Raw genomic sequence first — 24,444 nt, forward strand, 5'->3', positions numbered from 1 at the left:
CTACGAGTCTCAATAGGACTGTTTTTCATTAATAGAATGAGAGACTGATAGTAAACATGACAGCGTCTGGTTTTTAAAGTGCATGCTTGAACCCATTGTCATTACATCTTTTCTATAAAATTCTTCACTTAAAAAAAAAAAAATAGCATGATCTTAGGCTCCAGACACATACTGTATGTGTTTACAAATGCATGAACAGGAAATAAGTGAGAGACAGAATGCAACGAGAAAAATGTGAAGAGAAGGCTAGTAAAAGTACTTTTTGCCTAAGCTCTGAAAGTAAAATACAGTCCAGATGACTGCCAGGCAAAATGTGAGCTCTGCCAGGCAATCATCGAGCGTCAGTGAAAGCACCTCTGCCTCTAAAGCTCGATGAATGCATGGCGAAATGTGGTTCTGTTTAGAGGTAGGAGGGAGGAACTGCTTGGAGGGATATGGAGGAGAAAAAAATACATATACACACACACACACACACAATCCTACAGGGCTTTGGATTAAATGGGATCTACTTCTTTCTTGTTATTCATGCTAGTTTATCATGGTATCAATGTGAGACTCCACAAGAACTCATGCAGCTCACCACAAATCATTCTGCATGACTTTGCTTCGTGTCACGGCTCCAGAGCAGACTGTATGATCCCCGCTGCAACAAATTCTGAAATAGGATGAGGTGAGAATGGTAAAAGTTGTCAGAGTGTGGTGGTGCTCAAATCATTTCAAGGCACAAATCAGCAAAACAAAACCCAAATTTCTAAAATCATTTGAATCATGTTTCCCAAAAAAATAGCCTAAAGCTTTTTCCATCAAGGAATATCTTGTGAGAATCAAGGCAGAAATTAAGGTAACTTCATCTCAGGGAAACTGAATAATGGATTGATTTTGATACATTCAGATCAAAGATCAAAAACAAAAGCATCACACACATGGTTGCAATTTCCATCATTTCATGAAAACAAAGTACATATTTAACAACAGAACTTCTCATTCTCTTAAAAGCTTATTAGGACACGTCATGGGAAATGAAATAAGGGATATCCATGCAGCTTCCTTCTGATCTACCTAATGCCTGATGGTGTTAAAAAAAGGTATTTATTACCCTGTCTGATAGTCCCCGTGTGAAAAGGCAGGAGACGTACCCTCGTATAATGACTCAGATCGTCCTCCTCCAAGGAGATTGTGGTGACAAACATGGTCTCCTTGTCCTGAACACCAGCGTTTGTTTACAGGTTCCTTTAGGACTCAGTGAAGCTTGTCACGCATGGCAGAACAAAAGGGAAAACAGACCCAGTGAAAAGTTTTGCATCAGACCACTGTTTGCTTCTTACACAGTAAAAATAATTTTATTTTTAACTTATATTCCTTTCTGTAAAGAGGGAGTCATATTGCATAGTTTTTTTTTTTTTTTCCGTGAAGTGCTATCTAACCATAAAGCACATAAAAGTTGAAACCAAACATCATGGAAAAATACTACAACAAACCTTAAAGCAAAAGCAAACTGAGACTAATCCCCAGTGAAGATTTGCAGAAGGACTGCTCAGAGACATAACAATGAAATGATGTAAGTGAACAAAAGGTATAGAGAAGACAACCACCCAATGAAATACAACCAGCAAAAAAATGACAAACACACCCACACAAACAGTAAGTACAAACACAGAAAAGGAAGACATGCAGACTCAACAAAGACAAGAGCATCCTTCAAGCAAATGCAAGATATCAAAAAAAAGAGACTGGAAGGATAGCAAAGGAAGGCAACACAGCCTCAAGCAATGAAAATGTTGGCAAAAGAGACGCCAAGCTTTCCAAAAGACCACACTCAAAGTGATTTATGTTGTAGCTTTAAGAGAACAGAAAGCAAACTCACAGGAAACACTCACACCAACTTTTTTCTACCCTGTCGTCTCTGCTTAGGTGGCAAATTGCTGCAGGGACTTGGAACAGACAGTAGATTAGTAATCCAGGAAAAAACTACAACTTAATGCTCAGACTGACCAAGTCATTTTATCATTTCCGAGGACTTTCCCGCTGCAAAGTTTTTATGGGTTGTTGTTCTCAAAAACCCCTGGGACATTTTCTGAACGGAATCAGAACAGACCAAATATGTCATTTTCACTTCCGCTAATATGGCACTAATCATGGAGTATGGGGCAAAAAAAGCCTCAACACTGGGTTACAGGTAAAGATGACAAAAAAAAAAAAAACAAGAATGGCAAATAAATTTAAAGCACAAGTGGAGCTTTATATGTTGAGCTTGTTCTGCATTTCATGCCTAAATAGGAAGACAAACATGTAATCCATTTATGTTGCTGTTGTGTTTGATGGGTTCAACTTTTTTAGGTCAGGTTAGAAGTTGGGATAAAAATAAACTTTCCCATGAGCCTTAGTGGGACTTTTACCTATACCAGTATTGACAGCTAAACTGAGAAAAAAACATTACCTTCAGTCTAAACCATTTTTTCACACATTTTACATCTCACTGTGACGTTAAATCAGACCAACATGACAAAATAAATACTTATGCAAAAGTATGAGCAGCATGGCAATGTCCATCCATCTCAGTTCAAGAAAGAAATGACAAATAATGAAAAACATGTTTTGAAATGCTTGAATCGACTACAAAACAAAAGTAGAAGATAAGCTGCTGGTGCTGGTAAGGGAGTTAAATTAAAAAGACTTAATTTTTGTAGACTCAGGTTAAATTGTTTGGATGTAATTACTGTGATTTGGAGGAAAATGAGAACACCATCCAAACTGAAGCATGCCGATGATAGTGTCACGTTTTGTACTGACACATTTTCCAAACTCGATAAAAATATAAGGAAAGAGCATGAAGTGAACATACTGAAGCAACATCTCATGATGTGCCAGAAAGTTAAAGTTTAGACAAGTTAGGACATTACCTTAAGGTTTACCACCAAATTAGTTACAAAGTGACTTCAGGATAACAAAGCTAATGGATTATATTACAAAGGCCTGATCTCTGGAGAATTTGTAGGTAGAGCAGGAAGGTGTGTGTGAGTAACGCAGTGCACAAACAAGTCAAAGTTACACCAGTTTTATCAGAAGGAATGGGCCATAACTCCAGCAAACTATTGTGAGAAGACTGTGGATGGAAACTGAAAACGGCTGATCCAGGTCAAAGAGTTCAAAAGGCAACTCTGTCATATACTGAGGAAATCCAATTTCTGATCCTGAAGAAAATAACACAAATTAAAAACTAGACGAATCCTCTCATTTTTGTAACATTTAATAAAATATATAATTTTGGTAATCCTTATGGATCTTAAACAATCAAAGTTTATTCTGATTTAATGTAAAGAAACAAACAAAAAAAATATGCTAAATCATATTTTTTGCTTTAAAAACAGCACAATAATCCAAAGAATTAGTGTTCACAATTTAGGTCAATGAGATGGTCTACTAACACATGTGATTATGTGACATCCACCAACAAGAGTTTTCATACTTATTTTAATTTAATTACAGGTCGTAATCTGTTACATTATTTCATTCTGGCCCAATATGGGATCAGAACCACCGCCTACATAGTTTAAACATACATTCAATCTGCACATTTTTATGATTATTTCAATCATTCATGAAAATACCCAGAGCAAAAATAAACTGAGTCATTTAAAAACATGGATACTTAAATTGTTGTACAAAACAGTGCACTCGGACTGGACAGAGAGTGCTTGTAAGTAACAAATGTCTCCAAAGGTTGTCAATTAGAAAGCCGTTCACACACACAACTATGCAAAATTATTATGATCCAAACCAGTCTAATGGAGCTCTGGTTGTATGTTTGGAACAATGGTTCTGCTGGAAAGTAAGTCTCTTTAACATTTCACCTTTCTTCTGACCATCTCCATATTGCTGCTCACGTTATGCCATGTTTCACTATCATGATAGTGAGTTCAAGGTTAGCTTTCTGACATATTGCAAAGTTCCAGCTTGTTCTAGCTATTCTACAGTATTTAGCCCCTGTTCTGGAAGGGAGGACAGCCAGCAATGAGAGGTGAGGTCATTTTTAATCTGGAGCTTTCCACTCTTCTAGACTTGCAGCAGGACCTGAGATGTGCCCAGCTGTCTTCTCTCATATGCCACCCAGATGGCCACTTTCTCAATGTTAGCTTCCTATCAGCTGTAAAAGCACAAGGACGTGTCAGTCGCACCAATCACTGTAGGGTCCAGGCAGTAAACAGGAGGAATGTTTGAACAAGAGAAAGCACATTTAACTGTGCAATTAAGATTTACACTCCTACCAACTGAACAAAATCAACCGTGCTCTAAAATTGAGTCTTAATTTCCATGCTTTAGTGGTAATTGATATGACCTGAAGGTTATTTACATTACCACACTGTTATCTCATCAGTCGTTTCGCCTAAAGGTGAGGGTTTTTTTTCCCCTTCCCTCCAGCTTGATGATAGTGAAGCCATGTCAGCCACAGTGGGCTTCGCTGCTTGGCCCCTTGTTATAACAACTCCAGGAGTCTTGAGGAATGTGGGTTTGTCCTGCAGTCCTTTACTACCCCCCTCCTCTGCCTCTGTCTCGCTCTGTGTCCCCTCCCCTCGCAGAAACCCGGCAATTCCTCCCTTTTTTTTTTTTTTTTTTTTTTTGCCTTTTCCCCTCACAAGCCCCACAGTTCAATATTCCACTCTGGGGCTCATATCCCGTCTCAAATTGCCGGGCTCCTCGACGCTGAGGCACTCCGAACTGTTGCAAGGTATTGGTTTGTTTATTAATCTTACCATTTGAATGTGAAAGGGCTTTGATTGAGACCTTTGTTTCAGGAACCCCGTTGTTTTGTGGCGATTATCGGCTCACGCGCGACTGCTTTCAAGATTAGGACCAAAGAACCAGATTAGGATGCGCAGAAGCTGCGGAAAGTTTAATGTTTGACGCCCGCGAGCTATACTTTTTATTGCTTGCTATAAAAAAACGTAGAAAACGCGTTCAAAGTTCAGCTGCTTAAATATTTATCTAATTTTTGCTTTTAGTATCATGGCTATCTTTCAAGGATTTTTTTCCCCCAGACATTTTCTTCTGTGTGGGAATATCTTGTGTTTTATTGAGTTGGAGAGGATGTTGAGCTTTTCTTAATTCATGGAGTTCGGCTGGCATTCTCAGATTATTGTGTATAATTTCCTGTCAGCTTTCTGCAGCAGAAACTTTTTCTGACTCAAATATATATACATATATGTTTTTTATGTGTGTATGTAGCAGATTATTCGTTTATCTCTCCCTGATTTTTTTTGTTTGAGATTGTCTGCATCTCATACAGCCGAACCACTGATCCAACATTAAATGCTGGGAGATGCACAGAGAAAATAGCCTTGCTGCAACAATGCTCATTAAGGACGGGTCCTCTCCCTGCCTTAATTTGACAGTAGTTCTCCTCAGTCGGGTCATTGATCATGCATTTCTTTTGTTCGGCGCTGATCCCGCCTCCGTATAACGTCCTGACTGCAAGCTGAAGCATTAGTCTCAGATTTGAGGGGATTTAGAGATAACTTTCACTTGTAGAGGAAGCATTAGGAGAGGCAGCACAGACCACCTCGAAGTTTTGATTTCGACTTACATTTATTAAGTATTTTTGAATTACTGCAGAAATCTGAATTATAATTAAGGTCACTTCTAATTTTGCATGCTTTCCTATAAAATGCCGTGCAAATCTTCTGGGCGCTGTGCTTTAGTCCAGCCACATATGTGGTATAGGCTCCTGATTGGGGGGGATGGAGTTTGGATGTGCTGAGGCTGTATATCATCAGGGGCCCACATTGTGCTGCTAAAACTGCAGTTGAATGTTGAGGCAGGAAAGAGGAAAAAAAAAATCTTCATGGCTTCCAGTGCAGCTGGACCCATAATGTCTTTCATTTTAAGATGTTAAAATTTAATACATAATGCAGTTTAGTTAGGGTTGTAAAACAATACGTTTACAGGCTTTAGTGGACAAATAAAAGGCTTGTTTGGGTCCAGTCCAACAATTTGCTTTCCTGATTTCAACTGTTTTCAGTTTGTGACGCTTTGGATCAAAAATAATGGAACAGACTAAAGATTGCTTTTATAGTCAATAAAGATCTGAGCCAGATGAGAACGAAATGGCTCTTTTTGACACCCGGGAAAACATTGTGTGCGGCAGAAAATGAACAATCTGAACAAACAACACAATGAACATGGCGGTGGTGGCATCATGATGTGGGGATGCTTTTATTTAGCTGGAAAAGAGAATTTGGGTTTAATTGATGGCATGATAAACTAATTCTAATACTGGAATAAAGTCTGAAAAATATTTGACTGCAGCAGAGATTCACTTTCCAACATGACGATGACTCTCTAAACCTACAGCCAGAGCGTCAGGGAGTAGTTTAGAGTAAAACATCTGAATACATTAGAGTGGCCCAGTCAAAGCTTAGACCTAAATCCAAATGTGAATCTGTAGCCAGACTTTGAAGCATTTGATCTCAAGCCAGTCTGAATGAACTTGAGCTAATTTAAAAAAAAATAAAATAAAAATAGTGTGTAGATTTTCAAAGCTCAAAGAAAATGCTCAGATGTTATTACAGCAAAATGTGGTCCTTCAAGGTCTTGACTGAGGGGACCTGAATACAAATGTAAGCGAAAAAGGTTAAAACCCAGTCCTGCATTTTCACTCCACTCCATTGTTTTCTTCTGTGTTGGTTTATTACATAGACTAGAAATACGTCCAGAAACTCAGGCTTTGTGCAACACATAAACTCTAATTGTAACTCAGTACATTGGGTTCTCAAATATACTTTTTTATTGTTGTTGGTTAGAAATGAATTAAGATAAATGAAGTTGGTTTTATTTATATGGTGCCTGATGACAACTAATATATATTTACCTGAAGCAGCTCAAGTCCATGTAAAATCCAATATGGTTCATATTCCATTCAGATGCATCCAGTTCACCAGATTCCAGTTAGATTCATCCAAATAAATTCATATTAATCCAATTACAATATTATACAACAGAATCAATTTAACCATTTAGTGGCTTTGTAAAAATGTTTTCTACAAAAACTCAGGTGGTTGCGTTACTTTAAGGCAAACCCTCATCCTGAACAAATGTCGGTGGACAGAAAAATAATCTTAGTTGTTGACTTTACCACAAATTCCCCGTCATCTTCGCCCCACTTAATATCTCTGGCTCTGCATTTAGCTCCCCGCTTTCCATCATTTTCAGTTAGTAAACCTTTAAATATATATAACTTAATAGACTGGTTATTCCAAAATTTTGAGGAGGTAATGGGAATAGCATGACTTGAATAAAGTTTTTTTTTTCTTTAAGATATTAGGGGCCCAAATTTTTAACAGTAAAAATAAAATTTAAGAGAGAAAAGTCTGTTGGACAGATTTAGCAACTTGGCAAATGTCCTTTAATAGATGGGCCACACTGAACTGTGCTCAGAATCGACTATTTAGCAAGGACAAATTTTATGGCAGCCCATAAAATGTAAAAATAGAAACAAGCAAAATGCATGTAGTTTAACGGAGGTCGGAATCATGTCTTTACAGTCCGACGTTTCTCGATTGACTAACAATGTATTATTCCAGATAGAAAGGAGATCCAACACTCTGCGGACTTGAGGAGTCTCTCCTAAATACAAGCTCTGGACCCGTCATTATGCAATTTAAGAATCCTAAGTGAAACTTATGTTGAAGTTTTCCATTTTTAGAAAGCTTTTATGCACCTCTTGAATCGTAATTCTGAGGAAAAAAATTGTCTGTAATAATATGATATTTTAAATTAAGGATGATGGCAGCTGGTGAAGAACTGATGTAGAGAATTATAAACTGGTTTGACTGAAGGAAGTGACTCCAGTGGTTTACTGCTAGAATGTGATACTTATTAAGACATTCCCCTGCTCCCAATCATTTCTGTCTGACCATAAATGAAGATTTGTTTCAGTCTACATTCTAGTTTAAATCCATTTATACTCTTAATATGGTTAGAATAAGGGACTCTTCATTATCTTCAGACTGTTACAGATTTTAAAACCGTGATTTCATCAATGATCGGAAGGCAGTAGTAATGTTTTCGTGTCTGAGTTTTTCACTGCCTAATATGTTTTTCTAACCAAATGACTTTTTGTCTTTTTGCAGCCTAAAGCTGTTTTATTGAAACAGATTAAGACAAAGAAAAACAAAAAAATAGTACTGATTTCAGGGGAAAAGCAAACTGGAACACACCACAAAGTTATTTTACTTTTTTACTGTTGGTTACCGTTCTGCCCTCTTGCGCTATACATATATTAAGCTCGGCTATTTGTGTTAACATTTGAAACACAATAAAAACTGAGGATCAACATGGTGGTGTCGCGGTTAGCCCTCTAGTCTCATAGCAAGAATGCTTCGAGCTCAAATATCAGTTCCCCAGGATTTTATTTTTGGTTAGAATTGACAGATTCTTCTGTTACAATTGTGGCTTTTCTTCTGGTTTGCTGGTTTTTCCCCACAGTTCAAAAACATGCTTGTTATTTGGGAGAACACGAATGGCTCTTTCTCAGCAAGACATCCAAGAACATCTGTTTCATGACTACTTGGCCTTTGGCCAGTCGTTATTTTTATTTAATCCTAGAAAATAGGACAAGTTGACATATGTAGACTATATATTCTCCCTGAATTCAGCTCAAAACCTTTGATTGGACTGGTTTTGTTCTCCCATCGGAGAAACAATTTCTCAATTTATACTCTATGTTGCCATTTCGCCCCTTTCCTCTTCCAGTGTGCTCCCTTAGACTAAAATTGTATAATTCTATTATTATTTTAATCATTGATGTCCTGCCTGGATGAGACGCCATTCACTCATTCAGGCCACTGGAAATAGACACGGAAACCAACAAAAAAGTCATGTAAGCTTATAAAATAACCTGGATTTCAGTAAGTTCTTGACTGGTGTCTAAGTAAATAAAACTCTGATTTTTATTAGCCTCTGAAGTGTTGATTAATGATCAATGAAGATGCACTCATGCAAAAATATGTGGACACTCATTTATTTATTAAGAAATGTTCATGTATCCAGCTCTTATATTACATTTTACTTATCTCTGGAAAAGAAAGTGATTTAAAAGTGAACATTGCTTTACTCAGTTCCAAGATATAATAACATTGATGTCTCCTAGCTGGTGCTGATCACTTTGGCTAACATAAGATCAATGAGATGCTTCGTATAGTCAGCTACCAGTCTCAGGATTAACCTGAGACGGACTTGCCAAACTCCTCACTTTCAGCTGTGAGATATTTGAGGGGTTTCAGCCATGGTCAGCTCAGTTCAAGTCACTCCACAACATCACAATGAGATCAAGATTTGACCTTTGACTTGGCCCTCCTTAGTTTCAGGCAGTCTGTAGTGGATTTACTGGTATGTGTTGGGTCATTGACATGCTTCAGGGTCAAGATCTGCTCTTTTAAAAAATTTATATAACAGATGTTTCTTATTTTTCTCAAGCACTCAAATTCATAGTGGATTGTACAACGGTAAGCCGGTCAGGTCGTGATGAAGTACAGCATCCCCAAACCATCATACTTTATAGTCTTTTTTTTTCTTCAGGTTATGCCAAGCATTACCTCTGGTGTTCAAATAATTCACTTTTAGACTTTTTTTTTGTCTAAAGAACATTGTTCCATATGTCCTGGGGCCTCATTTAGAAAACTTGTGTTTGCACAAGCTTTGTAAAGCTTTTGCAAACAAAAGCTTGAGGGTTGAACATGTTACTTTTTATATAAATGTTGTAATAAGAAATACAAACCTGACGGGAAACTGTGCGGTCCTCATGCCAACTCTGACGTCTCTACCATAAGCACTGTAAGGGTTTATGGTAAAGACGGAGGGGGAAATGGCGACACAGATGGTGAGGAGGGGAATTGGTGGGATAATCAAAGGTTCGTTAATTATCCCACCAATTAACGGACACTGTCAGAAATACAGTGTGAGTTATGCTTGCACTAGATAGTCTCAGCTTTACATGAGGACATTTTAAATAAAACATTTTCTCACCATCACGTTCCCGTCACCACTGATAAGCAGGGTGAGCCCTACCACAGGTTAACTCAAATGGTGACAAGGTGTGAAATATCAACAGGGATTTCTGTAAACATCTAAACACTGTTGCGACACCCATGCATAACAGTGCATAATGGATGCATTGGAAGAAACGATAGAATCAGCAGGGAACACGTTTTCAGGAATCACCCAGGTTTTCTGGCCTAGGACGAGTATTTGGACTCTCTTGGACATCGTTCTTAGATCTAGTTTTTCCGGGTTGATACACAAAGCAAAATAAGACACACACACGCACGCACACACACACACACACACACACACACACTCACAAACAAATACACCCCAGTAATCAGTTGGCAGATAGTAACTGTTCATACAATGTAGACTGCATTAAGAAAATGTGTCATGATGATGAAACTATGCAAAATTGAATTAAATGCCACACATCATCAACATGCAGTGCCTGCTGTTGGCAGAGCTGCCACATTTTATGGAGAGCATCTCTTTTCTGTCTGTCTCTCTGCCATCTTCTCTGCTTAACCCTTGTGTTTACAAATGGGGTCCAACCGAACCCACACACGTAAAACTTGTATCATTTGCCACAGTCCTCGCACGCACAAGGGTTGAGACATTATTAGGTTCAGAAAAAGTCCTCCTCACTGCTAATATTTTATTATTTTAGGAGTTCTCTTGAGACCTGAGATCCTTTGCGAATAGTTTAATTATAAAATTAATTTTAATTAGTAAAATTATAAGAAAAATTGTAGAATTCCAGAAAATCTAAGAATTTTCCTAAAATGACTTCATAGAATCTTAAGATTCTACGAGAATACGGGTCCAGCTTTTCTTCAAAGCTTTTCATCTGCTTCTTTACCACCATATTGTTTAGTTAAAGGCCAGTAATGTCTGCTTTTCCTCTTGTAAACAAGACATCTGTTTTGAATGGATGTCTCCTGCTTAGATTTTTTTTAATGGACCTTAAAAGAAAAATCAAAAACCTAATTTAATGACTGGGTAAATGTGAGCACTTCTGCTCACATTTGGGCAGCTTGAGGTCATTTCATTCTGATAAAAGCATGTAGTTAATATTTTAGTCTGTGATGTTTCAACTTCCTTCTTTCTTGCTTTTCACCTCCATACAGTCACTTCAGTAAAACAAACTTTATAAGCAACGTCTTAAAAAAACAATCAGCTAGACTAATTCTGATAACACTCAACAATAACACTTAAATGTAAGAGTTAAAATAAAATTTACCAATATTTCATCAGTATGAAGTAAATTAAGCCAGAAACAGAATTGATTGGCAAATCCACTGGCAGCTGCATCTGAGAAATGAGAATAAGGCTTTAAATCTTTGGGACAATGATTGGGCAGATAAAAGTGTTTTTTGTTTGTGTTTTTGTCTTGTTGTGTGGTTTGGCTGACTCTGATATTACTTTTAAATGTCCCATCAACTTGGAAACCAGCTAAATCTGACACATGCTTGTTTTAGGTGTGGGTCAGCTGATCTGGACTTTCCCATTTCAAATAAATAGCTCAAACCAATCAAAAAAAAATAAATAAAACTAACATAAGATCAGGTTATTAAAACTCCTGGAAACTGCAGTGTCATTGATAAAAAGAATGGATAAGTTATAGGATAAATTGGTCGACTTCGTGATCTAAAAAAACAGAAACAGAGGAGTTGATTGTTGACGAGATGCAGGTGGTTGGTCACTTTTAGTTTGCAGCTGGGAGCAAAGACAAACAGTTCAAGGCAAGATGGAAAATTATCACAGAAATGGTTGAGTGGGGACTTAATTGATCACAAACCAAAGGGACAAGCTTGATAAGTAATCTAAGAGAAAAAAAAATACAAATAAAATACAAGAAACAGAACCCAAGCATAAACAAAAAGCAAATGAATTAATTAATATGGCAAGACCATTTGAACAATAATGAGCACATGAAACTCATCAGAATATGGCAAGATCTTTAGTGAAAACTTCCAATCCAAACAAACCAAAACCCAAATACTCCTGGATCATGACGGTGAAAACAAAAAGGAAGAAAAAGCAATGTGTGTTTGCTTTAGGTAGGAGGGTTATGTTTAAGCTACTTGTCATTTAGGTATGTGTTAGCTTGTCAATTGAAAAAAGCTTAAATAATTAGGTTTTCAGAAAGCAGGAATTTTACCTTTGACATAGTTAAGCTTAGCCTAAGTTTTTACCAACTGAGACATTTGTACACTTGATGTATCATGACTCTTTACTACCAAAATTAGTCCTCAAAGCCTCATTTTACTGATAATTTGCCACCAGAAATAGGTAATATTATATCTGATCACTTATTAACTGCTATAAACCTGTCTTCAAAAAGATGGTATGAGAGTTTATTTGACAGTGGGGACAAATCTGATTGCTTTGAAAGTTTTTTCTTTAACAAGAGTTGAACTCCTGAACCACAATGTGTAAGTGTAAAACGTCTGACATGTTTCATTATTTTTTCTCTTTCTTTGCAGCCCCTGCCCAGGAGTCAACGCCAGGCCCGGTCTGGATGTAGATTTGGTTCCTGCAGCTACATCATACAGAGCGAGAGCCTTAGCAAAGCGGGGGAGCACCAGCAGGGGGGATATAGCCAGACCGACCAATGGGATCAGGGAAGCTGGCTCAGATGCTGCTGGGATGGGCCGCAGTGTGTCTCAGCGCCATGCAGGTGACTTGTGCTCAAACCGGAAATGGACCTTACCAAGCTAGCCGCTTCACTGGGAGCGTGGACCAGAGGGAAGCACAGAGAGTCCGGCGCCGTGGGCAGGACACCTTGAAAGGGTAAAAGTTGTTGCCTTTTTCAAATCTCACATTTCCATTAGAGCACTAAACTAGCAGGAGATATATATATATTTTTTTCTTCTTGACTATCTGAACTTTTTATGGCTGTTTTTCTTCTTGGACTCAAACCGACCTCGTCTTACACTCCTATTGTGCTCTCGTATTCTGCTGATTACTTCTGGACTATTTTCTCATAAAAAAAACAACCTTAACAGACAGCTTTACATACTGAAACCTCCACATATATTCACTGCAAATGAACATTTTCATGGGAAAAGGGAGAAAAGAAGAGATTCATATAGGCAGCACCCCCTGCTGAGTAAAAAGTATTCCCCACATTCCTGTGAGTGTATGAAAAGTATTGGGTTGTTCTGCACTGCGGTTTGGTAATATTACAAGATCAGGTGTTTCACATTGATTTGAAAGGCGGACTTGGGGATGCATGTGGATACATATTTAAAATATTTATTATTTTATGTGTGGGAAATACTTGCTAGAAACCGGGATCACCTCTCACCACCGGCGTTCTCCTCCGACCTCTCTGTTTCTTTTCACGTCCAACTCTTTCACTTTGCAAACCAGCCTTAATTGGAGTGGTGGCAGAAAACACATCAAAGCAGCAAAAAGTTCACATTTCTTTGGAAAACAAAGGATGTTTTTTTGGAGCCAGTTTTCAGCGTCCCCATCAGTTATTCCAATCAGTATCCCATCTGTCCCAGCTCAGGCTTCCCCCAGTGCCAAGCCACAGGAAATGAGGTATTTGTATCACCAGTGAGGGATGTGAAAAGGGGCATTTGTTTCACGGCTGTAGGTGACAAAGCGCCCTGAAAGTAGGAGAGAGCAGGAACTGTATGAATGAATGCAAGGCAATGGGATCTTCGACACAATTCTTAAAATGTTATGTTTTTGTTCTGACTTCTTATCCTATAAAGAGACATTATTATATATATTCCAGACACACAGAGCCATTTTATAACACAATTAAGGAGTGCTCTAAAAATGGTGTATATATATATCAAACACGACTTAAAAGAAATTAAAATCTGTCTCTTTAAGAAGCCGCTACTCTTTTCGACACCCCGCTTTCAGCAAGTCATCAGGACAACATTCCCCTATTAATGGTTTGAAGACAGTTTTACTGGCCTCTCACTGAGAAGTAGCTTGTTTAATGAGTTCAGCTCAGTTACACAAAGTGTTTGTCTATTGTTGCTGCCACTAGTCTGAAGGGGCTGAGAAGGGGAGTTGAAGTTGAAGGGGAGCCCTGAAGTGGAAGCTTGGAGCTAAAGCCTTCTGGTTTAGCTCCAAGCAGGAAGTTCTTTGAAAAGGCAGTGATTGGTTACACTAGGGGAGATTAAATCATTCTCAATTGATTTAATCTCATTTGAGAATTAAATCGTTCCAGGATTGTTTCATGGAATGATGCATGAAACAATCAAAGCAACATTCCAGGCTCGTTTTCAGTGAGAAAATAACGTTATAACATGACATAAAGCTCAAAATAGTACATTTTGTATACTGCCCCTTTAAGGTGAACTAAGCTAAACTTAAAGGTTTGACTTTTTGTTGACTGTGCAGATTTCCATGGGGAGTTTTTGTATGTTCACTGAAGTTAAGATGTCTCATCAAATTCATTTTATGAACCAAAAAGACCATCGGTCAGTGTTGCCTGTAAAGTCTTCTTTCTGGACTTAGACATAAATCAAAAGCAAAAAATATTTTTGAAGGTTTTAGGGATAAACTTTTCTATTTAGTTCTTTTTCTGTTTATAACCACCTGACAGAAGTTTCACCTGTTAAACTATGCAGAGCTCTAAAGAGGGACCAATTTGGTCGCAAGTGCAAGCCGAAGTCCAGGACTACATCTAATCGAGAATCTAGGAGGAGCCTTAAAAATGGCTGTTTTAGATGCTTTTAATTCAGTCCCCCTGAGCCTGGCTTTGGCTTTTTTTATTTGGAAGAATTTTTTAAAAATGTCAGTTGCTAGATGTGCAAAGCTGGTAGAGACAAACCGCAAAATTACTTGCAGCTGCAATTGTCATAACAAATGGTTCTTCAAAGTATAAATTCAGTGAGACTGAATGCACACCACAGCAATTTTTATTTGTAAACAACTTTGAAACCCCTGTCTTATTTTCTTCTACGTCACAATTAAGCTCTTATTTGTGCTATTGGTTCACACAAGATTCCAGCAAAGTACATTGAAACCAGTGTTACGTTACAAAATGTGAAAAAATAAATAAATAATTGTACCACTAATAAATATTTTCTGAATGTAATTGTTAATGGTTCTGGCCATGATGCGCATGTTTTGAAAATGACTGAAAATATATTACCAACACTAAAATGTTCTTTTAAAAAAAAACATTTTTTGTTACTATGAGCACGAAATACTTAAAGAGAAGCTCTAAATCTTCGATCCTTTTATTACATATGCTTAATGTTACTCCAATTAACCGGACAGAACCGCCCATGAACTGCTGCGCTGAGCCAAAGCACACAGGATCGATGCGATAAATTTACTCTCAGTTTCTGTGTGAGTTATTGCCGGAAAATGATCAGCATTTCTTCAGAACCGAGCGAGATTAGTCATCTACACGTGAGCCTGTTTCGTCTGACCAGAAGTCCTGAGAGAGTGGGAATCTCATTTGTAATGAATAAGTGTTTTGGCTGTTTGTTTCGCTTTGTTTAATATAAGCCAAGGTTTTCTTTCCCAAGAGTTGTTGAATTTTTATGTGGCTTGTTCTCCCCAGCTAACCATAACCTCTGCAAACCCATGCTTGTACTTTCATCTGAGGGTTGCGCACATGGAGGACTATCAGCAGCTCAGTATGGGTTTCTCAGGTTCTGTGTGTGGGATATAGAGAGAGGTTGGTTTAATGATGGTCATTATTCTGGCCTTGAGCTCAGCTGCAGTGTTTATTTGCTGACTGAAAGAACGTATTCCCTGGCGTTTCTCTGGGAGCTCTGGGTCTGATACTTACTGACTCTGATTTATTGGCTCTCACAGACGGCTGCAGGCTGGCATAAGTCCACTCTAGGGTGGTATTTGATCAGACCTCAGGCAGCTTAATGACTTTCTGGGCTACTTTAATCCACCAGTGATTGACTGTCTGCTTGTTAGGAAAAGTGTGTAGCATAGGAAACTGTGTCCCCCCCCCACCCCCACCCTGCTTCTTGGTATTAGTTTCCTGCCAAAACAGAGAAGAGAAAAGAAAATATCTATTGTTTGATAAGATCACTTGAATGTTGAGTTAAAACTCTGATTAAGTCCTGCTTTTGGTGCAGCTGCCTGTGGTTTTTTTTTAACTTTGCCCTTCTTGGCACTAATTTGCAAAGAATTGGCAGACAGTCAGCCCCAAAGCAGAAAATTACATTTAGTCACTGCAATCTCTTCCAGGATAATGTCACTATTCTCCTGAAGATTGGAGGAAAGCCTGAGTTTACAGTATGTCTTGTCAAACGTGATAAAGACAAAAAAAATCCACTTTTATTTGCTTCTTTTTTCCTGTGTGTGTGTGTGTGCTTACAGTTAGATTTGAAAACCCTTTTTGCTTTTCTTTAGCAAAGTACAACAGGATCATATTAATTAGTCAGGCTACGTGCTAAGGTAGTCCACCCTCAGTCCATTTCTTTAGACATCCTGCTTGTAGCTTTTCAAATGTACTTTTAAACCAACCTTAACAAGTGAGATGTGAAAGAAAACTTTTTCTAGAATCTCTGTAGAATAGCTATTGAAAACTGTACCTAAAAACAAAAAACTTGAGTTTATCCTGATACCTGCCACTTTTCTTTAATGTCATAAATCAACAAGTGTAGAAATAAATAAAGAATTTGTAATTGCCTCTGTTTTTAGTCTTTTATATGAGCAAGTCAGAGATGGACATAAAAAAATGGAGGAATGAGTGATTTCCACTGGATTTGTCTAACATCTTCATATAAATGTGTGGTTCAGATTACATCATTGTGTCATGTTTGTATTTATTTAAATAACTAAATGTGGAATAATACTAAAGATCTCACACAAACAACATAAGGTTAAAATACTGTTTATTCTGCAAAGAGGATATCAATGAGGATATCATTGATTAGCAAAATTCCCCCAAATAAAGATATAAAAACAAAGATGTGTTGACAATCAATTGAACCTGTGAAAAAGTATAAAGAAGTGCATGAAAGTTTAAAACTCATTTAATCTGGGTTATGAAGTCTAAAAGATGGTACAAATTTAACATCTTTGGACATGTGGTTTAAATATTTACTGTGATTGAAGAAAAAAAAAATCAGTGATGATTTCATAATCAATCAGTGAATGTTACTATTTTGTTGAAGAAAATGTTCAGTAATGCCACAGTTTCCTTCAACTTTTGTACAAAAACCGTTCAAACCTGCCTGTGAAAGACAGTCTGAAAGTCATAGAGGATAAATGGGGATTCTTTAAAAAAAAAGTTGCACTCTACAGTTTTGTTCCACTCTAGATGTGACCAGACTTTTGTTTACATGCAAAAGTCCAGTGTTAAACTATCTAAAGGAGATGTAGAAATGATAATATAGTTCAATAGACATCTTTTTACGTTGCCTATTTCTTTTCTAGTTTCATCTCTGAAAAACTAAAATGTTAAATCTTCACAAATTGTATTCTTCCCCTGGGGACATAATTAATTACAATACTGAGACAGAAGCTGTACACACAAAAGAAGTGATCTGATTGGCAAACTGCTTTACCATAGGATCCCTAATTTACCATACAGCTGTTCTTCAGTTCTTAGTCAGCAAAGGCAGATGATGAACCACCAAATCAAATGACCACAATTCCCCTTCATTACATGGTTTTAAAAGCCACTTAGTGCCACCACATAACTGGACTGCATTCAGTTTGTTAAGCTGCTCTGCTGAGCCTGGGTGTTTCGCTTAAGCAACCACGACGTCAAATCCTGCTCATTAAAATGTTTGAGAGCACTACATGTTGGGGTTCTTACTCTGCCTCCAAACAAACTGATATATAAATAGTTCTGTGATTATGAATAGATGGCAAAAAAAAACATGATGTTGTAAAACAGCTGCAGAGCTCAAACCGTGTTTGTGAGTGTGTGTGAGCTCAGTCAGTCATCTCTAGATGTGGTTAAGCCATTTCCTCTCAGGGAAACTTTGTGGCCAACTTGCCAGGCCAGTCGAGGGCTCCGTATGCCGTGATGACTCCTGCATCTGTTGGACTGGTTCAGAGTTAGTTACTGTTACCCAACCAGTAAAAAATCCCAAGTTTTGGATGGATGTGTTGGAATGTTTCCAGGAAACAGGGCAGCCAGGCATGGGTACTCTTTCCTAGTTTACAAATAAAACAGGCTCATTGCTTTTCTTTCCTCTCCCTCATTGTGGTTTGGTTTAAAATAAACAAATAACTCGTACCTATATAAGGTTGTTCGCTAAATATATCTAATCTCACCTTTTCACTCCTAATAGACCCAATGTGTGTGGCTCTCGCTTCCACTCGTACTGCTGCCCAGGCTGGAAGACGCTCTCGGGAGGCAACCAGTGTATTGTTCGTAAGTTCCCTAAAATCCACATTAACTATAGTTACGGCTACAATGGAAAGCAAAATAACCAGTTTAATTCACTGTCCTTCATTCTCCCCGTTTTGTTTTGTTTTTTCCCACAAAAGCAATTTGCAGGAACTCATGTGGCGACGGGTTCTGCTCCAGACCCAACATGTGCACCTGTTCCAATGGCCAGCTCTCTCCCAGCTGTGGAGGTGGAGGAAGTGAGTAATATCACAAAAACACACACAGTTACTGGAACGTAAACTTTACACACTATCAAACTAGAAAGAGCTGTTAAACTCACGTTTCGGGTTATTCAGTCACCGATGATGAGCACACCAGAAAAAAACTGATTTGTAGCTGCAACTTATTGATTATTCGAAGCTTCTTCCATTCACTGGTGTGATCAGTTACAGTTAGGCCTTTAAAAAGTTGGAGTGTTGTTTAAATGTTTCAAATTTTTTCATGAAACCATAAAGTAATGGTACTTACCTCCTGTACAACAAGTGTAGAACCTTCTGATTAAACAGACATAACTCAAAGACAAGGCCCTCAGCCTATAAAGCACAAAGACAGACAATTATTTTGCAGCCAACAACATGTTGCTGTAATGGAGTAATGGCGTAAAGTCAGATCTGCATCACAGCATCGAGGTCAGTGGGTTTGTCAGGACTGAAAACCTGGCTGCTTCAGCTCCGTCTTCTGGGTTTAGTTACAGACCACTAAGGACGTCAGCTTAAAGTGGAGCAAAGTGTTTTTTACAGAGTGTGGGAAATTGGCTTTAGCTTTATAAGATTACTGCAGTGTTTCCATGTAAACAGTCATGTACTGGACATGGCGAAGACAATTGCTCGGGGAGCATGCAGATAGTGTGACATGAGGTGTGTTTAGTTTCAGAGCTTTATTCGTCCGATGTCAGCTCATCAGTCACGCCTGAGCCCAGCCAGACCTTTTACTCATGCTCACATTCCAGGAAGCCTGCAAACACACATACTTTCACTTACTGGGATTTGTTCGCACGGATAGACACACACTTATACACCCAAATTCAAACCGACACTCACAGAAAATCTTTTGGCTGTGACCCCGATGTGTAAAAAGGGATTTTTTTTTTTCCAGCCGTACGGATGGACAGCTAGCAAGTGAAGAGCGAGGGGGTTGGGTTGGAAAGGAACTGCCGTGATTTGGCTAAAGCCATGACCTTCAGGGGCATGACTGCCTACAGAAAGTGAAGCAATGCGTTAACTATTTGCCTTCCTTCTGTAAGGATTTGTCCATATTTGTTTGCAGATACCAGATAAAGTTTGTTGTTCTGTTATTATAAAGTGAATGCTTGTCTGGGGAATGGGTGCACTGCAAAAACCTGAACTAACTGGTCTTGAACCTCCTATGTGGGTCAGAAAGCACCATGAAAGTCAAACATTATTGTTGTTTTCAGTTTCTAAGGCATCGTTGTTCCATAGTTAGGGCGATAGCTGTTTATCTTGTTGCATCAGTGTTTGTCTATCTGGCTAAAGATTGGTTAGCAGCTGCTGTTAAGTTGTTGGTCAGAAACAGTTTGAGAGCTGCTATGCTAGCACAGTATCCATTTATATGGTATGGTTAGCTATCATATCTGTCGTCTGATCTGCTGTTTATGGATTTCCTAGTGGTTTTCCACCCAACATACCTATTTTGTCCAACATGTCCTCTCTGCAGTCTTACCATAATTTCAGCCGAAGTGATTATGTGTGTTGATGTTGATTGACTAGTAGAGATGGGTGAAAGTTTATCATGATATTTTGTGATAGCAAAATAAGTATTTGTAAATGTATTACCATTTTTTTTTTTTGGTTTTGCAACAGGTTGTGTGGCTAGGAGTGGATTTTGCTGCTCTCTATTGCTGTTTCTCAGTTTCCTTTGTTTCTAGTACCATATTTTACTATCTGGTACATGTTCTCAAGGACTTCACCTGCTTTCCTTTATATACATACTACTACCAGCAGGTGTGGTTGCTGGTCCTATGTTACCTATTTAGACATTGATATTTATGTTATTTTTACAAAAAGTTTTGCTTTTTGATTCTTTACAGTCAGCTAATCACTTTTATTAAACATGTTTATATTATTAGAAGAAGTTGGATAGGACAGCAGTGGTGGCTGACTCAGATTTAGCAGAAAATGTTAGGTGTAACACCTGGTAACAGAATAAACACCAACACGATAATAGAAATCATCTCATGTTAATCCAAATACAATCTGACATTTTATTAATGTGACACCACAGTGCGTGTACCTTTTTGTCCTAATTTACACAAATCAAAATCAAAGCAAACTACTGAGTTTTAAGCATAGCGATCATAACATTTTAAATATAATCTTGTCTTGCAAACAGATTCTGTAATAGCAGCCTTATTTATTTAGGCCAATATCAGAAAGTTGTTTGTTAAGACAATCTGCTGATATCAGCAAAGCAACATACAGTGCTTTGACTTAAACATAAATCCATCATGATTGATAACCACAGTGGCCTTGAACTAGACCATCTTGTCCAGCTAAGAGGTGAAGGTGCGGTCATATGCTGGTAAAGTTGGTGCAAGATTATTCTGCAATGTTGTGTGATTGCTGGTACTTGCGGCAGTAGAAAAATAAATTAGGGGTGGTAACCAAGTACTCCCAGCATTTTGGTAGGAAAATCCCAACCCTGTGTTTTCACACCGAAGCTTCTGATGTAGAGCGCATCAGATGCCAGCGAGCTTAACGTCATGTGATTTTAAAGCTTGACCTTTTGGCAGATCTTATGATTGCACCTCCTCTACTTAAATGTCTTCATTCAAGTTGTTAATCTCACTTATTGCAAAATTGTTCAAGCTATTACAGTGAGAAGAAAGCTCCTCACAGACCTGATCTCAGAGCCCTTCAATCACGACGAAAGTAGACACTTTCATCGTAGCTGTTATCCTCTGGAGAAGGTGCCAACTCCCATTTGGAGGAAGTCTCCCATTCAACATGATGATTAAGTGCAGTTGGAAACAAATTGCAACTTTAAGTAGATTTATTGTCCAAAGTCAAAATTTTCCGCGTTAATTACACAGTCTAATTCTGGCACCCTGGTAAGCAGGTCATTTTGAGGGCATCTTTGTGTCTTGCGTCTTGCCTGTGGAATGTAGAGGTTGAAATAAATCAGCAGCACATTTCTTTTTATTTTTTTCTGCTCTGCATGTTGGTGAGTGTTGTTTTGCCCTTAAGGCTATGATGTATTTTTATTTTTTTTTTTCTTTGTTCCTGGATTCTGTGCTGTGGCCAATGTACAATGTGAAACCACTTTTCTGTGGAAGACCTAACAGACTTGAAATAGAAAAGTTTACTCTTTGTAAAGCCAAGACTGCTTTACAAGAACTTGAGTCACGTTTTACGGAAATCTGTGTCACTTCCCAGACGACGAGGGTTCGCTCTGTAAGTCACCCCTCTAATAAACACGTAAAGGACAAAGCAGCTGTGCTCAGGTTTGTGTCAGGTTGTCTTTGTAGTATCGTCTTCCCATAACCATAATTACAAAATCCTGACAAGGGATCTTTGCGTCCGAATGCTTAAAAACAGATGTCTTAAGAGTGACAGGCTTCCACTGGTGATTGACTGGGAGCAGCAGTGAGTCCTGGGAAAAGTAGAGACAGAGCTTTTTAATTAGGAACCATCCCACTTTAACATGATCTGTCTTCCTGACTACAAAGTAATGCTCAGTCCTTTAGGTATGTGGTCCACAAACAGCTTAAGTGAATACATTACACTCCCATTTACACCGATGATATCTGTGCAGTTAAGGAGTAATACCACAGAAAAAAGGTGGAGTTTTTTTTGTTCTTGAATGAAAAAAAACTTAGCTTTTTAACTTAAGACTGTGTCCTATAGTTTGTTCATGTTGAACTTGAGGCAGGCTTGTCTGTTCCCTGGAATTTATGCAAATTCAGGACAAAACACAGGCTGTAAAAAGCTCCTCGGTTTTCCATCAGGTTCACATTCTCCCTCACGAGCCGGGGCTTCCTGTGTTTCTCGGCCTGTCGTAAAAAAACAGCCAGATGTCATTAGCTCACCAACAAGAGCACCAGAACACAGAGGTGCATTGTGTTGAGATAGAGATAGCACAATCCACGGCACCTTGAAAGAGTATGTATATCCACTGAACCTTTACACATTCTGCCATGTTAAAGACACAAATATGATTGTTTTATCAGGATGTTATGAAAGACCAACACAAAGTTCTTCATTACGGTGAAGTGGAAGGGAATTTTTCAGGGGTGTTTTCACACCTGATTGTCTGATTTGATTGGCAACCAAACTTGCAACATTTGTTACATTTTGAGTTTGTGCGATTTGCTTTTACACTCCACTGTGTCAAACAAACCAAACCCTGTGACACACACCTGTTCACCTCCTCTGCTCCACTGCTACTACTGATGAAAACAACACAAAAGCCTCTGAAGAAGACACGAGCGCAAATTTCTTCTTCACAAAATGGGAGTGACGTCAGATTTTAGTGGTAGGATTTTTTTTTTTTTTTATTCGGTGAAAGAGCCCATTTTTCCCATTAGTGCTTGACTCATTCGTTTGCTTTAGCTGTACTTAGCCCCTTGCCATCATCAGCGTGTGAATGTGCCCTTTGAGATGTCAATTTAATAATAAATAAAATTGATTATTATTAATATTGACTATGCAGGCCTGATGTGAATACACCATAAAAGAAGGATAATCCGAAAAGTGTGGTGTGCATTTTTTATTCAGCCTCTACAATTGGTACTGTGTAAAACTGCCTTGCCTTTTGCTACACTTAGTCTGATTGGTTGAATCGTTACTGTGAACGTCAACAGGCAGATTATCAACTGGATAAAAGCCTAGACTTTGACTGAGCCATTCCAGCATGGAAATATGACTTGATGCAAAGCATTTCAATGTAGCCCTGGCTACCTCCATTTGTCATGTTGACAGATACACTGTGGATCTCTGCAGCTTCTCCAGACGACGGGCCTCTTGGCTGCTTTCTCTGATTAATGCTCTCATTTTCCCACCTGTCAGGTAATATGGAGGTCCTCCTCTTCATAGGCAGCTTCTCTGGTGTGTTTCTTGGTCTTCAGGTTGATGTTTAAACCTCTAAGGCCTTCAAATAACAGCTTGATATATATTTAGGTTAAATTAAACACTAGTGGACTCTTTTAATAAATTGGTACTTTTAAAGGCAACTTGTTGCAATTAATTTTAATTTGCCTATCAGAACAAAGAGGCATGCTGTCCTTTTAAGAATGTTTGTAAAATTTTTAAAACCACATACTTTCCCTTTTATGTTACTTTTATGCACTACTTGTCGATGGTCCGTCATATAAAATAAATGTAAGTTTGTCCTTGTAACATGTCAAAAAGTACAAAAAATGAATTTGTATGCAGACTAAGATGCCGTCCTGTCGCTATTCACAGGCAGCTGCCCAGCCACTTTCTTTGTCTCTTCTATTTCTTATCCGTCTCCACTTCGGCAGTCAGAGAGTTTAGTTTGGACAGAGACAATCTTACTCCCTTGGTCAAAGTATTTCTCCATACATCCATGACCTATTTAAAAGTATGATTTTTTTATGAAGGGGAGTTTGCTCAAATTGCCCTTCTGCTTTGGAGAAGTCTTAGCTGCTGCACTTTGGAGCATTTTTTTCTTCATGGTTTGTTCCACAACAGGAAAGATTTGCTATCATTCAGCGTAATTATTCTTCATGTTTCACTTTCTAGTCTATATTTCTGGCTAAGGGGGAGGAAAGGGAGTCCTATTGCATACCACTGCCCACATGTTTTATATAAAATAGAGGATGAAATGTGAAAACAAAGCATGCTAAGTCTGGCATTATAGTGGACAAGAAATAGGGTGAGAAAGACATGAGCATGCTGACCTATAAAGTCATGCTTCTCTGGAATCCCAAAGCACTTGCATTAATTCATCATCACGCACTGCCAGACAGAAGTAGGTCCAGCCAAGTCTGTACACACAGGCTGCCAAATTTTTCACATGAAAATGTTTCCTGGAACTTCATCTAAATGCTTTAAACTACATGGAACAAATTAAAC

At 38.3% G+C, this 24,444-nt stretch overlaps 1 protein-coding gene across 2 annotated transcripts in view; it reads left to right on the forward strand.

Annotated features, from left to right (window-relative positions):
• Nucleotides 1-4,637: 4,637 nt before the first annotated feature.
• The window catches only part of fbn2b (fibrillin 2b), an 80,407-nt gene continuing 60,600 nt past the window's right edge, over nt 4,638-24,444 (forward strand). For both annotated transcript variants that reach the window (XM_015043796.1, XM_015043798.1), the window contains exons 1-4: nt 4,638-4,726; nt 12,528-12,834; nt 18,291-18,373; nt 18,490-18,588. In XM_015043796.1, coding sequence (XP_014899282.1) covers nt 12,656-12,834; nt 18,291-18,373; nt 18,490-18,588 — 361 coding nt within the window. In that variant the 5' untranslated portion in view covers nt 4,638-4,726; nt 12,528-12,655. The remainder of the gene's footprint in view (nt 4,727-12,527; nt 12,835-18,290; nt 18,374-18,489; nt 18,589-24,444) is intronic.

The sequence above is a fragment of the Poecilia latipinna genome, unplaced genomic scaffold (assembly GCF_001443285.1).
Source record: "Poecilia latipinna isolate Pla-1442-1.1 unplaced genomic scaffold, P_latipinna-1.0 Scaffold649, whole genome shotgun sequence".
In the NCBI taxonomy this organism is placed as follows: Eukaryota; Metazoa; Chordata; class Actinopteri; order Cyprinodontiformes; family Poeciliidae; genus Poecilia; species Poecilia latipinna.